Source organism: Brachionichthys hirsutus, chromosome 12 (assembly GCF_040956055.1).
Source record: "Brachionichthys hirsutus isolate HB-005 chromosome 12, CSIRO-AGI_Bhir_v1, whole genome shotgun sequence".
Taxonomy (NCBI): Eukaryota; Metazoa; Chordata; class Actinopteri; order Lophiiformes; family Brachionichthyidae; genus Brachionichthys; species Brachionichthys hirsutus.
In genome coordinates this window covers 1808347-1826374 of record NC_090908.1, presented here as the reverse complement: position 1 = coordinate 1826374, position 18028 = coordinate 1808347, and the positions used below count along the sequence as shown (strand labels likewise).

Sequence of the window (18028 nt, the reverse complement as noted above, 5' to 3'; positions counted from 1 at the left end):
TGAACAGTACTTTTGTGATTACAGAATAGTACATTAAGATGTACTATTTAATAAAACCGTTATCTCATAATTATATTTTCTCAGGCACAAAGAACTTCCCGTAAAATAGAACCCCAACCGGCGACAGCTCTCCTTGTAATCAGTTGAATATACTCGCATCACAGACACAGAAGATGAGAGGAGATGCTGGGATATCACATTCCTCAAATCAGATAGCCACTCTGATGTCAACACACTACCTAAGCTCCGCCCCGCTGGCCGGGAAGGATAGGATTCACAGCGCCCAGCAATTATCTGTAATATGGGAGGAAAATCAATGTGCCCGCGGAAAGCTGCTAAGGTCACCAAGCCGACATCGTCACTGCTGTCAGAAGCATTGCATCTCTGCAGGCTGTTAGCATCAGAGAGAATGCTCACATCATCTGGAACAGGCCAACTATGACGGAAGATAATTGGTTTGTGCATGACGTCATGGTTGAGTGGAAATCTACACCGATTTCAGCCATAAATGTAGATCAGAACTCTCAATTCACCTCGAAATTATTTTATACAACTGTTTGCAACTGTGTTGAATTACAAAGTTGTACAAACTGACTGTGAAATGTATATTCCATTAGTAGTAAGGCAATTAAATGTGATTCGACACAAAAAAACTAGACTCCTGTCTGCTGGATGACATTTTATATTCCGGGATACGTCTCAAGTCTTTTGTCTGCGGTGAAAAGATGAGGTGAAACAGCATCAAACTCACCTCTGCTGCTCCTGGGCTTTATCCAAATCGCTGCTAGCACAACATTCATTTTTTTCCATTATGAAGCATTTCCATGTCTCTGTTCTCTGGTGTAGAAAATCCCAGCTGAAGCTGATGGAGGGCAAACGGTGAATGTGCACTCTCTGAGGGGTGGAGAAGATGCTGGCAGCATGATACTAGGATACAGCACTGGGGGGCCTCCTTGAAACACCGATAGTGTGGCATGAATTATATTAACAGGAAGGGGATGTTCAGGAGAATGAAGAATCAATATGCTGTGGTCAATAATGTTTGAAGGATCTGACTGAGTGGGAATGTGAGACGGCGTGGCCCTGCCCCCGTGCAGAGGCTGCTACAGTAAATGGTTAATCACGGGCTTGTGAGACATCTAGATTGCATTTTCCACTCACCATTACTCCCATTTTCCCCTTCAGTGTGGAGGAGAAGTGCTATCAAATGTAAGAGATGGTAATCGGAGTAATAATAGCAGTCACCCAGCTGCTGGAGCCGCACTCTGCTAACGGGCGCTGTCCAAACAGCCCCGCTTTCAAAAGACAAAGGATTTGTTTTATAACTTCTGCACCAAATAAGTTAACAGCAGTGGGGGGGGGGGGGGGGGGGGCATAAACATGAGGAAAACAGAAAACACATGTTTGATTCGATGCCTGTTCACCCCCCCCCCCCCCGTCTGTGATGACTCACTCATTCAAAATGTTGCATTCTCTGCTGCTCTTAAGTCCATTTTGTTAAACGTGATTAAAGAGAGACACACACGCAAACTGATGGAATCAAATTGGATCGCCTCCACAAAGTTTTAAATCCACCCCCATATTAAGACAGTTTGAGGCAGAACCACAACCTTTATGTTTTAGTTTATTGACTTGCTGTCAATATCTGCACTCTAATTCAGGATAAATAGATGCCATAAACAGAGCTGCAAGTGTAACATGTCCAAAATTGCCATTTCATTCTCTACCGGAGGCCCGCTAGGAGACATTATCTTTAATGTGCCTAATTAAGGGTTTGCACCAGGATGACATGAAGTCTGTTCTAGACAGTACACCAGCACAGACAAGTGACAGAACGGAGACACTGCATGTCATCAAAGCTACATTCAGTTGGGCTTCGACCACAATGCTCCTTCATTTACGTTCATAGCCGTAGATTCAAGATGCCTGCAGCATGTTGTACACGAAGTTTCTGGAGTACCTCATACTGCATTTGCATACTGAGTCAAAAATATATTTATTTTTATGGCGCTTCTGTAAAGTTAAATTTTGCATTGGTGTATAAAGATATGAAGAACAGTTTCCAACCTTTTGATGATGATCCAGATCACCAAGCAGATGGCGTAAATCTAATTACGCGGGGAATGAGCTGCTCGGCGGAGGTCTGCGCTCTCTGAGGGCTTTTCTAGTATTTATATCGTAACAGTGGACAGTATTTGAAAATTGGCTCAGGCCTGCACTTATCCCAACGAGAGATGACATAACAGGAAGTCTGCTGGGAGTCTTTTTCGAAACCTCACCACCCTCACCAAATAAGAGGATCAAACGCAGAGCTGCGCTCTTATCGCCACTTCCCCTGTCTGTTTGGTGGACTCTGGTATCTGATAAAACCTTATCATTGCTATTCAGCGCTAGCTCACATGTCGTGTTATCACACAGGTCCCTTCCCCAGGGCTCCCACAGGAAGAGTCTATTCCCAGGGCACTACATGCCAAGTACCTCGTCTGCCTTATGGTGAGCAGAGATGCAGTCCAGCCCAAAGAATGACTGGACTTTAGTGTTTCAGCCCTATCAGGGTCCATGAGACTGAGTGGGAGACAAACCCAGATTTACAGTTTCTTTCAAAGGTTTTCTGATACTCCAGTACAGAGAGAAATATTCTTTCCATCGCTGTAGCTCCTTCTAAAATTGTTGAAACTTTATTAGTTGAAACAGTCCTCCTAAAACAATGAAGTCAGTCTGTAGCACCAGAATACAAGTCTGAGAAACAACATGTTTATTTCTCACAACTCGCGTATTATTCCATTTAAATGGACAAAATATTGGAAAAAAAATCTACTATTTCAATTAGTACTGTAACTAGAAGCAACTAGAATAAGCTTTTATTTTTAAAAAGCTTTTTTTTTGTGTGTTATTCTCCCTCGAGGTCCCTCATTCTAAATCACCTCTATAATTTACCTGCAGGAATCTTACAGGTGTGACTATTTATCTGTTGATCGCGTTTATTTGTGGTGTTAACATAATTGTAATCTTTCGTTAAGTAGATGAAAGCAAGAAGGAAGCGGCCTCTGGGTGCGTGGGAGGCGGAGGAGGTGCGCGGCGACGCGCGATGACGCGCGGGGGGACCCGCTGCTCCCTCTGTGGAGCGCCGCTTCTCCTTCGGTCCGTTTGGGTCTGTGACGGCGATGTAACTTTTGTTTTTGTTCACACTTCTTTAATCGGGTATTGAACAGCAGCTCGGAGATATGACAGCTCAAGGATTGCTCAGCAGCGTTTTCTCGTGCTCGTCGAGCCCCAAAACCTTTTCCAAGCTGAGACTGAGGCAGACCAGGAGCTTGGACCCGGCGTTGATGCGACATTACGGAACCGAAGCAGAGGAGGCATCATCACAGGTCAGTGGCCTGATCGATCCTTGGGTGATAGTTGTTCCAGTGCAACGCGCTGTGGACGCGCTTCCGACGCGCGCCTGCTCTAAAGTCAACAGCTGTCACATTTGGAGAGTTGCGTGTCTTGTTGGAGTGACAGTTTTGTTTAATGTCTGTGGGGATGAAAGAATCCAAAAACGTGTTTCAGATTGTTGCATCGGCTGATGCTCATTATTCTATCATTATTGTTGTTATTAATTTCATGATGACAACAAATAAAGCTCTGTCGAGCAGAACGCGTCACGAAGCGCTAAGTGTGTGCGTGTGTGCGTGAGTGGTTGTTCGAATCCCGCGATGCGCTGGCGACGCATCCGGGGTGTAGCCCCGCCTCTCGCACAAAGCAAGCTGGGATCGGCTGCAGCAACTCCTGTGACGCGCAAAGCAGAAAAAGCAGCAGAAAATGAATGAATTGTTCTTCGGAAATGCAAATAGTGGAGAGAAAATACTTCATTTATAAATGTAACAATAGTAGAACATGATATAACTTTTAATATTAAAAGCATTAGCAGTTTGTTTTAATAGACTTTTAGGCTTATATTGACAGCAATTATCGGGTTAAAACTGCATATTAAATATTGGACAATTAACGCACAGTGTTTGTGTTCATGAGAAGGTACCCTACATGGAGACTATAGACCTTTTACAGTCATATTTAAAATAGTTATTAGTGTCACACATTCACATTTAAGCCAATCTGCACTCCTGTGCTTTAAATGGTTCTCATGGTAACACTGTTTGTTTGGTTTCGTGGAAATGCAATGCAGACATGAGACTATAATAAGCTTGTAATGAATACCAGGTATCTGGTCTGTCTTAAAGTCATCAACGCTGCAGCCAGAGCGCTGAGAAATGTAATCACAGTCAAACCGAATGTTTAATACTGCCGACATCGCAGTGTCAGAGAGAATATTTAAAGTAAATTACGACTGCAGGCAAGCTGCGCACACCATCATACCCGGCGCTGCAGTCTAAAGCTGGAAAATATCAAGCACACTGTGCAGAGGTGGATATCTATCCATGTTCTTATTTATCACAATTTATCACCGTCATTGCATGACGAGTTGGAACATCTGTCGACAGTGCAGTGCCGAGCTGAACTCAGCTCAGGTGTGAGGTGAGAGATCCTCGCTTGAGACCACACAGTCACATTAAACTGATACTGTAGTACTTGATGTATCTAAATCTTACTCAAACTCAGTGCAGAACTCTCCTTTCATGAGAGCTGCTTGTGACGTCTGGTAGCTCAGGTGATCCAGGCCTCTGCTGAAGCCCACCCAAAGCATCAAAGTTAAGAAATATCCACACGGGATTAACTGGAAATCAGTCATTGTGATTTGTTTGGTTGTCTCATGTTGTCCAGCATGTTGTTGCATCGCTGATGCTCGTGATTTAAAGCATCACCAAGCGGTGACTTATTGCAGCATGAGCTTGTTGAAGAAACAAATCTTTTCACATTTTTTGAGCTATACTATAAATGACCTTGTAATTTCCCTAGATTGCGCATCACTGTGCTGTTTGCAAGGTGTAAGACCTCAGGGTGTCCGTAGGCTGGGCTGAGATGGAGAGCAGAGCCATCTGGTTTACATGAAGCAAGCCTTAACTTCTATTTCTCACAGTGCGGCAGCGTGACCTGAGCCTTGGCTACAGTCCCTCAGGCGCATATTCTTCCCATGAGAGACTGATCATTTGCGTAGCATGGGACTAAACCTGCTGGTTTGAAACTGCAGCACCATAGAATCCAGTTTGTGTCCGATAAGAAGAAGATTTAACCTTGTTAAGGCAGCTCCCGTGACCCGCAAAGCGGAAAAGCGACTGTCGATGAGACGATGTTCTCAATACAAGAAACTGGTTAGATGGATGGGTATTATGATATTAGGCCCAACTGTCCCACTGTAAGTGGAATATTGTTTAATATGACTGTGTCTGATCCCCTCTCTGAACCCCCCCAGCCCTGGCTACAGTCATATTTAGGATTTCATCCAATTTTGCATTTCATTTTGGATGGTTATTGGACCTTTTGGTGAAATCCTTTATGTAAAACCCACATTTATTAACTGTCAGTAAATTATTTTTCTTTTCCAGGAAGTGCATGCTGATCATGTAAGTCTTTTTTGTTTTTGATATTTATTCCACATAAGTAGTTTGTGAAATGTATCTTTTATATTGTCAGCTGCTCTACTGAGCTAACGTGCAGGTCGAAGCCGTCTGTCGATCTACGATGGTTTTCTTCTTTTAATGTTGGACTTCATGCAGAGCCCCTCCCCGTCCCCTCGGCCGGGCTATTCATAGGGATTACGTGTGTCCCCCAGTGATGTAAACAACTCAGTGAACTTCCACTTTCAAGTTATTGTGTGAGACCTGGGTCCAAGCTGCCTTCAGCTGCAAGCATGTGGTCTGTGTTTGCTGGAGACGTTTCTTCTGGAGACAGTTTCAGTGTGTTTGGCTCTAAAATGCTGGTGGAGCTTCACAAGTCCGAGGGCTGACTTCTTGGTGGTGGTGACCCGAGTCTGCAATGGGGCAACCCCTTGTGGGGCGACGCATCGCCCATCTTGTGAGTAGCTACTTTTGATTTATTGTAGCACTGTGTGAACCGTGAGGCTCCCTGATGCCCCCCCAGTGTCACATCAAGTTCATATAAATGGGGAAAATAATTATTCTTTGGTAGAAATGTAAGAGCGACACCACAGGAAGTGGATCAGTATGTTATGCTGGTCAGATTTGAACTGAAAGGCCCTCCAGGCCAACTGTTGTTGTATTTCAGATAGACGTGTGATGCATTTTAGAAACAGCATTATCTGAGTACCGGTAACTTAAATTTAAAATGTTGTAAGGTGAGAAACTGTAAGTTTAAGTTTTCTGTAAGTTTTTTTAACAACTGTTGCAGAATCTAATGTAGAATAAAAAGAGAGACGTTTGGAGAGACTGTATGGACTCTCGTGGAAAACTTTTCCAACAATGCTCCATTTAATGTCTTCCTGAGAGCTGAGGAACATCCATCACCTCACGGCATCGAGTTCCAACTGAGGCTGAATCTGTAATCTAAAGTTAGGATCTCGCTATTTTGTCTGAACTACCTTGCACGTTTCCTCTCTTTGTATTCCAGGGCTGCCAAACAAAGGCTTTCTGTTCCAGCAGGTCTTAGAATTAAAGTTAGGTCCTGCACAGTCAAATAAAATGATCCTTAACTGGAACGATTAACACATTTTAAAAGGTATGCTTTTTTTTTTATATATATACATATTTTTATTACATGGACGTAGTGAGGGAGGACATGAGAGTGGCTGGTGTTGGGGAGGACGATGCAAAGGACAGGGTGAAGTGGAGAAGGTTGATTTGCTGGGGCGGGACAAGCTGAAAGTACAGGAGCAGTTGGCCGTCTTGATGCTTCAGAGAGCAGACTTACCAGTAAATAATGCTTTGAGGAAAATAATTTTGTGTTTGAAACTGAAATTGAGTCATGTTTGTGGTTGTGGAAGGATGAAGTTGTGTCTGAGATCAGTCAGTAGCTTAATTGTGTGCGTGTGTGTGTGTTTGTGTGTGTGTGATTGCCTGTGGTTTTAACTGCCCGGTCAAAATGACCTAAAGACAATCTTGGCACCCTGGTGGTAAACAGGAATAGAAACATGAAGACTGCAAATGTTTCGCTTTTGCTAGCGATGACATCATTCCAGGGAAAGTCATAAAACATCAGTTTAAAAAGATCACATGGAGATTTCTCTGCTGTGAAACGTAGCTGGTGGGATTTGACCCAAAGGCAACACGAGGTTTCCCTGAATTCTGATGACAATGTGTTTATATATTGTCTTTAGACAGCATGGTGTCATCCACCTGTACAGTAAGGCTGAGCTGAGCGATTAGTTCACACGTGATGCCAAGTACAAATAGTACGGACAATTAATACTAGTGAGCCTTTGGCACATAACATATGTTTGACATTTTCTGTGCGTAATACTGCACTTTGGCTTGCTGCATGTGGTCAAGGAAATAAGAATCTACTACTGTAGCACATCTCTAATTCTCATTTAAAGGGAGTGAGCCACTTTATTGTAAGGCTCATCCGGATAATGAGTTACTAAGCCTCTTTGGAACATTGCTCATATGATTGGCTCGGGTCTCCTGGATCAAAGCTCTGTAATCTCCAGCATGGAGAAACGCAAAGGTTGAGGATTTCACATCAGATTATTCACGCAGCCATTAGCGCAGTACTTAAAGATCAGAACGGATAATCTCTAGCAATGTTACTATAAACACTTTTTGAACTAGAAAAGCGCTCGGAGAGCGCAGACCTCCGCCGAGCAGCTCGTTCCCTTCCTAATTGGATTTACGCCATCCACATGGTGATCTGGATCATCATCAAATGGTTCTAGATTGTTCTTGGTATCTTTATACACCAACCATGAAAAGTTAAAGTGAATCGGAGTTGAAATTTGAATCCGTAAATTGGGTTTTCAATGTTAAAATTAAATATTTTCCTGACTCCATTCTGGAACTGATCCGGATGAAATTCGGTGGTGAGCTAGAGGCCCCCGCCCTACATGACTGTGTCAAATTCCATGAACATTGGATAATAATCAACCGAGATATTGAGGAACAGATGTTTAAGCTCCATTGACTCCATTTCAAAGTGATCTCTATCTATCTATCTATCTATCTATCTATCTATCTATCTGTTTGTCTGTCTGTCTGTCTGTCTGTCTGTCTGTCTTTCTATCTGAGCATACTCCCCCTCTTGTAAAATTGGATAATCTACATAATCAGTCATTTCTCGATCAGATTAGTATTACAGTATCCCTTGTTTTGCCAACTCAATAATTCTTGCTTCCACAGTTGCAAAAAATACACATTTGTGTTTTAATGTATGATGAAGACAGTACACATTCTGCGTGCTAACATGGAGACACCAATCCCCCGTAGACATGTTTGAGGAGGACATGGTGCGTCAGCTGTCAGTTTCTGTCACAGGAACCAGCAGATGATTAATGTTGATGCGGCAGCTGGCAGGTGAAGCCCAGGTATCTGTCAGACATGCTGGGAGTCAGCGGAGGGTGTAATCAGTCACGAAGGCATAATGGCAATGATCGTTTGTGTTTGTCCTCAGGGTGACTTCACCTGGAGCAGCGTGTCGGGATGCAGCGTTGGCCTGAAGCCCGTCCCCCTGCAAAGCCTCTCGGAGTTGGAGCGAGTTCGACTCCAGGATGTGGCCCTGAGGCGATTGCTTCTGGATCATGACCTGGGCTGCTACATCACAATCCCCAAATGTATTAAAACACACACTGCGTGAGGGTGTCACTCATATTCCACTGTTTTATTTAAGGAATGGGACGTTTCGCCAGGTTGTTTCTGATTGGGTGATCTTTCCCAGCCTTGTAGCCAAGCCCTTTTGAACGCCATCTGTTTTTGATGTAAACAGCTAATGCTTTAATTGTGTGGCGCCACAGACCTCAACATCTTTCTCTTTGAGCAGTCTGAGAAGTTTGTCTGTTTTTGTCAGCTCGTTCGAAAGATGCAAGCATTTCGACGTTCGGAGAAACAGACAAAGACCATGAAGTGATGTGAAAGCAGAAGCAAATGAACTGGGGATCTTTATTTGACAGTGACCCTTCTGCCTGTTTTCAGATGGCTACAAGCACAAGAAGTCGCTCAGGCGTAAGTTGGATTCATTATCCAAAGAGAAGAGTAAAGACAAAGGTAACGTGGTGTGATACACTTCATACTGTAAAGGTGACGTCATCGCTTCCCCTTGCAGACTATCATTAGATAAATAGTTCCGACATGTTCAGTGTGAAGATAGACAGTCTGTTTGGCCCGAAGGGGAACCACTGAGTCCTGGCAGATCTTTATTGCCTTCAGCTTCTGGTCTAGTTATCTTTTGACATGCACAACTTTAAGGATCAAATACTATTCAATCCCTTTGGATGCGGCTTTATGGACTCACAAAGTCACGTAACGGCAAATAATCAGAATCTGGAGATGTCTCTGAGGGAGCTGCGATCTTTGACTTCCTCGCCTGCCAGATTCTGGCAGGAAAGTGATGCTCCCTGTCAGACGAGCAGTCAAGGGAAATAACGAAAGCGATCTTTAAGTGGTGGCTCGTTCATTATAGCCCATCCTCCGGCAGAGTCAGCCTCCTCCCCCCCCCCACCTCCCCTTTTGTTTACAAAGGCAATTCATAAAGTATGTGCTCTCTGACTGTGAATATTGAACGCGCTCTGCAAGGCACAGTTCTGGGCTCATCTCTCGTCGTGTTTATTTAGAGCAGCATCCGTAATAAAGGATACAAAGGATGAACGCCAACACAGTTTTAGACTCTTGCTAGCTGTAACGGTATGATGGATTACAAGCTGTCATTTCTGGCACGCACTTATTGGGTCAACACCTCTCCATTGACTTGTGGCCAAGAAGTTGATCACTTCCTCCTGTGTGTTCCCCCCCCCCCCTCTACTCAAACAGAAACTGTGCCCCAAGCGTTTGGCATACCGCTGTGGCAGGTCATATCCAACGACCACGTGCACAAGCAGCGGTACAATCCCCAACGGGAGGGGCACAGTGACCCTACAGAATTGATGCTCTCCTTCCTCCACCTTAACGCCAGTTTCAAAAGGACCAACAAAGAGCTTTCCAGCAGCAACTCGTCCCTGAGCTCCACCTCTGAGACCCCTAACGGATCACCGCTGCCCAGCACGCCAGACACAGTCCCACGGACTCACAGGCGGGTAGGCGTTCAGAGCGCTGTAGAGCAGCAAGGCATCTGTCTGACTGTACATCCACATTGATTCCTCGGGTATTCAATGACGTGATCTCTTTTTTTTTTGTGGGTAGATGAGGCATCTAAAGATTACACTCACAGAACTGACTAAACAGTTGTCACCCATTTGCTTTGAAAAGGGCGGCGTTTCTGTGGATTGCATCACTGACCTTGACGATAGCCAGTCCCGGCTGTTGGAGGCCCTCCAGCTGTCCCTGCCAGTGGAGGCGGCAGGCAACAGGAAGCACCGTGACAAAAAGCTCAGCCTCAACCCTATTTACAGACAGGTGCCAAGGGTCGTGGATTTCTGCTGCCGGCACCTGGAAAAACACGGTACGCAACTTTGAAGAGTAACACCTCAGAATGGTGCAAAATGATTCATGAGAAAGATCCAGCATGTCTCGATCCATTCAGTAAGAAATGCAGTTCGGTTGTAGCCGTGTGAATTATATATACACAGTCTGAATGAAGGCGTCAGTTTTGGCACTAAGATAAGTTTTTTCCGTTGCTCAGGTCTACAGACGGTTGGAATTTTCCGCGTTGGTAGTTCCAAGAAAAGAGTCCGACAAGTACAACTTCAACTTTAAAAAAATAATACCTTTACTCAACTCTGAACAGCAATTCTAGCTGTTATAATTGTCAGAATATTTCTTCCAGCTTTGCAAAGAGTTTGACCAGGGATGGGAGGTGTACTTGGACGAGGAGCACAGTGTCCACGATGTGGCCGCTCTACTGAAGGAGTTCCTCAGAGACATGCCGGACCCTCTGCTGACCCGAGAACTCTACGCAGCCTTCGTGAACGCAATGTGTGAGGAACGCAGACGCGTAAAAGACAAGAAGCCGCCATGCATTCAGTCGCCTTTCCGTGGGTGATGTGTGCTGCCTTTTTTCTCGACAGTGCTGGATTATTCAGACCAAGAGAGCGCCCTCCAGCTCCTGATATTCCTGCTTCCTCCCTGCAACAGTGACACGCTGCAGCGTCTCCTCTGCTTGTTGTCCACAGTGGCTGCACATGCTGAAGACAGCCTGGACAACGAAGGACAGGGGGTAAGGACGGCGTACAGGCCCGGGTTTCACAACAGGGTGAAATCAAATGCATGCTCCTGCTATTAGGCCGCTGGCAAGACGAGATTTACAGACACATGGCAAATTGGCTACATTGTGGTTTTAAATTAACACTTGTCGACAACACCAACAGGAATGAAATTATATATGTGTGAGGAAATGAACTATGTCAGAGCAATGCACATTAACTCTGGTTAAATGTGACTGTAATGAATCCCAGCAGGTATCAGATGGCACGAAGACAGATGTTTGTCACCTGCAGGTTCCCATCTGAAGAGAGTTCTGTGTGAAATAATCAAATTAGGCTTCAATGATCTATCATTAGATTCTTAATTAAATAAGGAAATGGCCGGGAATAGTATTTTCAATAATGTATTTACCTTAATACAAGCTCCTTCAGTTTAGCAGGCATTTAGAAATACATATTTGGAACGGGTGGAGGAAAGTATCAGGTGAGCTCTGTGATAGGAGAGTGTCAGCGAGGATGAAGGGAAAGGGTTAGGGTCCATGATGGACGGCTTAGAGACAGTGGCTCTGAGGAAAAGCCAGGAGGCGGAGCTAGACGTGGAGGAGATGAAGATGCTGAGGTTCTCCTTGGGAGTGACCAGGTTGGATAGGATTAGAAATGAGACAATAAGAGGGACAGTGAAGGTTAGACGTGTTGGAGACGAGGTCAGAGAGACCAGCCTTTAATGGTTTGGACAGAGACGGGGACTATATCGGTAGAAGGATGTTGAGGATGGAACTGCCAGGGAACAGGGCTAGAGGTCGACCCAGGAGAAGAGACATGGATGTAGTGAGGGAGGACATGAGAGTGGTTGGTGTTGGGGAGGACGATGTAAAGGACAGGGTGAAGTGGAGATGGTTGAGTTGCTGTGGCGACCCCTCACGGGACAAGCTGAACGTACAGTAGATTAATTTTACGTTTTGACTGCGGATCATCGCTGTAACGATCGATTGTTTCTCATGGATCTGAAGCTTTGGCTTTGGGCCCAGAGCAAAGTTAGAGTATCGTAACAGTGAACCAGAAGTCTGCTTGGGCTCTTTGAACAAAAGATGGCAGCACCAGATTGATGGCGGCGGGTTGGCGTGTTAAACGCACATTCCAAAGGGTCTGTCGACACAAAAGACTCCATTTCGTCACGCACTAATTACACTGCGTGCGAGAGTTTCCTGTTTGGGAGCACATCTGCACGTGAACATTAAATCAAGGGTAGTTTGTCTAAACTGTTTACTTTCATACAAATGATTTGTTTCCAGTTTAATTTATTGCAGATAATAAATTGTGTGTTGGTTTTCTTTCAACTTGAGAATTATTGGTTAAGAAAAACAAAACTATGAAGACCTGTTAACAGACTGTCCAGACAAATAAACTCTATCCTCGTTTTTCCATTGTCATTTGTTCAGGTGACCGGAAACAAGATGACGTCACTGAATTTAGCCACTGTCTTTGGACCAAACCTCTTACAGAAGCCCAAAAACTCAGACAAGGAGTTTTCCGTTCAGAGTTTAGCTCACGTCGAGGACAGCTCGGCCATCATCAGCATGTTCCAGAGGATGATTGATTCATGCGATGCTTTATTTACGGTAAGCCATTTACTTTCACGGCCTGGGTTCGATCAGCGCGTTTTAAGGTCTTTGACGCCTTCAGGCAAAAATCCTGTTTATTGTAACGTCTTGAGCTGAATAGACCGGAGCCTCATAAAATGCCAGCTTTAGTTCTACAGGCTTTGAGAAGGAGTTCCCACTGCCCTTCAGAAAAATGTAGTTAAACACAGGAATCTGTCTTTCACTTCTGAACTGCAAGTGCCGTATGCCAAATAATTTAGTGCGTGGTAAAGTGTTAAACCTCAACGGGAGATGTTAATAAATCATCCCTGCCTCTGCTTAGCGATAGATGATGATGATTGGCGCTGAGGGCGAGATCCTCATGCACATTACGCTTTCTGCTTTTCATCAGAAATGTAAAAAAAGACGTGCTTAATTGGAGTGTGTGAAAATGATCTATTTAAGGATGCCAGAGGGCAAAGGAAGCCCATCAGACGTTTGCTCTGCATCATTAGTTCTGCTCTTCTAAATTGATCTTAATTGTTTTTGCCTGATAGCACATAAACAGAATGATATCTATTGCATACGTTGCATCACAGATGCTGTGCAAATACTTACAAAATAAATACAAATAAAAAGATTCCTGTAATAGAATAAATCACCAAATGTAGAGAATGGTTACAAAAAACCATGCTGCTGGAGGCAGATTCAGTTCATGTGTAACTCATTATAAAACGGTTTTGCGGATCTTGATTTGACCCTCACAGGTTCCTGCTGACCTGCAGAATGAGGTGCTGATGACTTTCCTTGAAACTGACCCTGACGTTGTGGACTATTTACTGAGGAGGAAGGCTTCGCACCACCTGTGAGTCTCCGCCTCTTATCTTCACAACGATCCCCTTTTGGGATATTTATTTGATCTGTCGCAAGCGTAGTTTCTTCTTTGTTGGTTCAGAGAGCCAGGCCAAGACAGAGTGACCTTCTCTCTGACTGAGAGACGCTTGTCTGAGGACTTCATCAAGGCTTCGAGCGGAGAGGCGTCCCCCTATGACAACAACTCCCCTGTCGTTCCGGATCGGCCGCTGTGCGAGGACGGCAGCTTCATCTCTGACGGGATCCCCCGACTGTCCGAGCAGCACAAGCTCAGTGATGATTCAAAGGACGCTTTTGGCAGCGCCTCCCCTACGGTCTCTACTGACAAAGGCACGCGGAAGTCATCGCGACGCATTTCAATGAGCTGAATCTCATAATGACAGTCGTATGATTGAGCCTTTTATAGTAAAGAGAAGATACATAAACACATTATGGAACCCAGGCTGTTGAGTGCGACTCTTTTGTGTTGCTGTAATGAGTGCTAATGATGCTGATGATGACTTGGTTCTGTTTCCAGCTGATCCTTTCTGGGACGACTGGAACAAACTGCTCAGCAGAGATTTTTCGGTCCATCAAGCCACTGGTAATAGATTATAATCTTCTTTAGGTTTATCTGCAGATGGCCTTGAGATACTTACAGTAACAAATGCTTGATGTTAATGAGTGGCTCCTTCCAGGCTCCCTCGGGGACGTGTCGGAATGCGAGTCGTACGGATCATTGGAGGGCCTGAGCAGTCACCAAGGTAACAACAAGTTGCCTGTCAGAATAACGCAATCCTCATTGGGCAGCCCAGAAACGAGGCCACACCTCCCGGTGAATCGCAGCAGCAGCGGTCCTCACGACCAGAGAGGACAGATGCAGCCGCAATCATCATTACATCAGAGACTAAGCGGCCAATCAGGGGCTTTTAGCTCGGACAACTTAGCAGGAGTAGCAGGACAGGCTCCATGTCCATCACTGAAGGTCAGGATGCACACTTTGTCTCCTCTTCACTCCGCTGGACAGTTAAAGGAGCCCTGCATTTCTCACTCCACAAATCAGCCCAGCCATCAAATCCCACAGCCGCCCCAGGAAAGCCTGCCCCCCCCGACTGCAGGCACCTCAGAGGCCCATGGGTCCGGGCAAGACAAGAGTCCGGGCACACTGGACTGGCAGGCAGAGAGGTGGCTTATATGGCAATTGCTGTCCACAGAAAACACAGATGCCCTGTCAGAAACTCTGGTGTGACGCACCAGTTTCCTGGTTTCCTGTAGATGTGTTGTTATAATAATCATTTTGTTTAATTTGTTGTATTTAATATGTTGTAACTGCTAAAATTGCATCATTTCCAATACAGTATTTTCTATTTATACCTGAATGTGGTGTCAGAAAAATATTAACTCTATATTTGAATGAATGTTTGTTGTCATTGAATATAAAAATATAAACACTGACATGTACTGGGGGTAACTTGTTGACCACCTTTGTATTTTCCCACACAATAAAAACTGGTGGATATATTTTTACTACAACTTATATTAAGTATAGCTGGGTTGGAATTGTCTGTCATTTTTCAGCACTCATTTTCTGTTACAGGACTTTTCTTTTGTAATGAATAATCTACATTAATTGGAACATGTTTTATTTTGTGTAAATAGAATGTACTCTTCAAATATAATGGACAGCAAGTATACAGGACTTTTGTAATTGCCACTCAATAAATTGTGATGCTTATGTAGAAAAATGTTGTTTCAAAGCCTGTCCTCTCTGAAATGTTTAGGCTCCACAGAAAGTAACTTTCTCAAGCCCCCCAGGTGGTCGTCAGATCCGGTGCTAGGTGACAATCTAACTGCAACCTGCTCCCCCAACAGCTAATTTCAGTAAATGTTAATGGTTAGTTTATTATCATTACTTCATTATGATCAGAAGTCATGTAAAGAATTACCTGAACTGGACACAAGAGGGGAGTATAAGACCAGAAAATGATTCTCAGTCCTCTCTTCTTGCTGTTTGTTTCACCATCTCATTACTCAACAAATATTAGTCTCCCTTAATAACTTTGCTGGTGGGGGCTACATGAAGTATCGTGTTGTATCTGCCCACTAAAGTCCCAAGTTAGGAGACCAATGACAGAACAGGATGTCTGGATGTGTTTCATGTATCTGCAGTCCAAATGTAGGAATCTACCATGAGACTGTCCTAATCAATAACTGGCTAATTTTTGTATTTATTTATTTATGACTTGCTTCTCAGAGCCAAAATGTCAACATCCAATATGAAATGCTTCCTCTTTTCTCTGCAGTGCTGCTGGTGTAGGTAGGCTGATGCTTTGTGCAGAGCGCTACAGCTGTTCCCATTAGGGGAGGGGGGGTCCATCCTGCCGGAGTCTGCTCGCTGGCATCAGGAGCAGCTGCGGGGAGGACAGATGAAGGTTACGACTAAAACGAGGCTAAATGTCCAGACAGGAGAAAGCTCTGGCTCGGGTGTTTCAAGGTGGAGACTGACATCCACGTCTCAGCAGCGGAGGCTCAGTGGAGCTCATTACTGTTGGCTATTGCACGAAATATTGTAAACTCAAATGGTAAAATGCTTCAGTCCACTTTGGATACCAGCTGGACTGCTTTGTCATGCATTTAAAGTGATTCCTTACACAAATCATTTCCTCCACAGATGTATTGTTCTTATTTATTGTCCAAAGAAAATTATTTCCATCGGTCACTGTTACATCAATGTTAACCATCGGAACAGAAAGTCATTCCTGACTCCACTCTATTGTAACTAAACATGTAGGTAGACACAGTAAACAAACAATAAAAACACAATGCCAATATATTCTGTAACAGGAAAACGTGCAGTACAATAGCTGACATGTTCTTCATGCATGCAGAAGGGATACAACGGCCGAAATGTGTTACAGAACTCTTGTATAAAGTGGATAATGAAGTTTATTTGAATTTTTTTTCTCCAAGATTAAAGGATTAGCAGTAATTGTGCTAATCCTCTCACAGTTTAGTCCAGTGCAAAACCTCTGAGCAAAATGTGAAGTTCTAGACACAAAGGGTTCAGCAAAGGGCCAATTTGGTGCAGTTTCCACTGTGTTTGGACTCTGAGCATCGGCCCGGCCTTTTCGTTGGATGTAACAGTTTGAAGTAACGTTTTCTAGAAACATTTCTTCACAGTTTAATGTCATGTCAAGCTTTTTTAAACCGCTTTGCTTGTTGTTGCTGGATTACGAGAGACATTCTCTCCTCCCTCCTTTTCTGCGCTGTTGTCCAGCCCACAATATCTGATTCCATTTGCCTCGTGTGCTCGGACTCATGCACCAGTTAGGATAACTAGTAACAAAAATGCTTCTCAGTTTGACATGTTGCTCAAATCAAACCCAGATGAACGGTGATGCATGTATTATTATTATTTAGGCTTTGGAATGCAGTTAATGGGTGTATTTGTTCTCGGCTTATAGCACGTTAGCGATGAGTTGCTATTTTTCCTCTTGTGTCCCGCATGATGCAACGCAGCAGTTCAGCTGGGATGCAGTCTGGGAGCAGCCTGAGCTGGGCGGGATGCGGGTTCAACCTCAATATGTCAGCTCTTTGGCAGGCAGAGGCAGTTTAAATGTTGTTAGCAGCAGACCTCAGGACGGACATCGAAGGCAACAGAGAGTTTTATATGGGCTTCAAACTTGCGCAACAACCGGAGAATTTATGCGGCTGAAATGACAAATCCCATACAAAATCAGGAATTAGCCATCCAGATGTTTTCCTCCAAAGCTTGTTGAGCTCGAGCTTGTTTTGCAGCAAAGCTATGAACATGTATTTATTCGATCTGATTTTATCAGAGACGACTTTCAAATCAACGAGATATTCAGAGAAAAGAGTGGAAATAACAATCTGAATACCAGCTTGCACACGAATCTGTTCTGGTTTTAGGATTTGTTTGTTTCTTTGCTTTCATGATAAATGAGAAATGCATGACATGTTTTTATTTAATTCTGTGTAATTCTCATGTGCAGTAAAAGTTACTTACAGACAGCAGAAGGCAGCATTAAATCCAACCAACACAGTCAGTTAATAATGAAGCATAAGATCAACTTAGATAATGATTCCAGCGATTTAAGTCATTAAATTAAGTTCTCCTAGGAATCTTTGCGAACATGAATATGTTCCCATGAATAGAGAAAGCTTTATGATTTAACAGACTTGTGCTGAGGAAGACGGCTCTTCAGATGTTCTCTGTGAACTTTTATCATCCAACCTCCTGTTGGCTGAGAACTGTCTTGTCTTCACTCCCTTTATTTCTAACATGTTCTCAGAAACATGGGATATTTCACGTTGCGATTTTTGCAATATTTCATTTACAAAGATAATTCAGGTCTTTGCGGGGAAACTGACATTTTGTGAAGCAGAGTGGTGA

The 18028-nt window shown here is 44.0% G+C and overlaps 1 protein-coding gene across 1 annotated transcript; it reads left to right on the top strand.

Annotated features, from left to right (window-relative positions):
- The first annotated feature begins 3224 nt into the window (after positions 1-3224).
- LOC137902143 (rho GTPase-activating protein 6-like) lies at positions 3225-15322 on the top strand. The gene is made up of 13 exons (XM_068746206.1): positions 3225-3371; positions 8503-8662; positions 9021-9092; positions 9855-10117; positions 10290-10482; positions 10663-10718; positions 10807-10957; positions 11048-11196; positions 12622-12801; positions 13530-13627; positions 13718-13969; positions 14148-14218; positions 14313-15322. Exons 1-13 carry the CDS (start codon positions 3225-3227, stop codon positions 14861-14863), a joined length of 2343 nt encoding a protein of 780 aa, XP_068602307.1. The 3' UTR covers positions 14864-15322.
- Positions 15323-18028: the final 2706 nt, after the last annotated feature.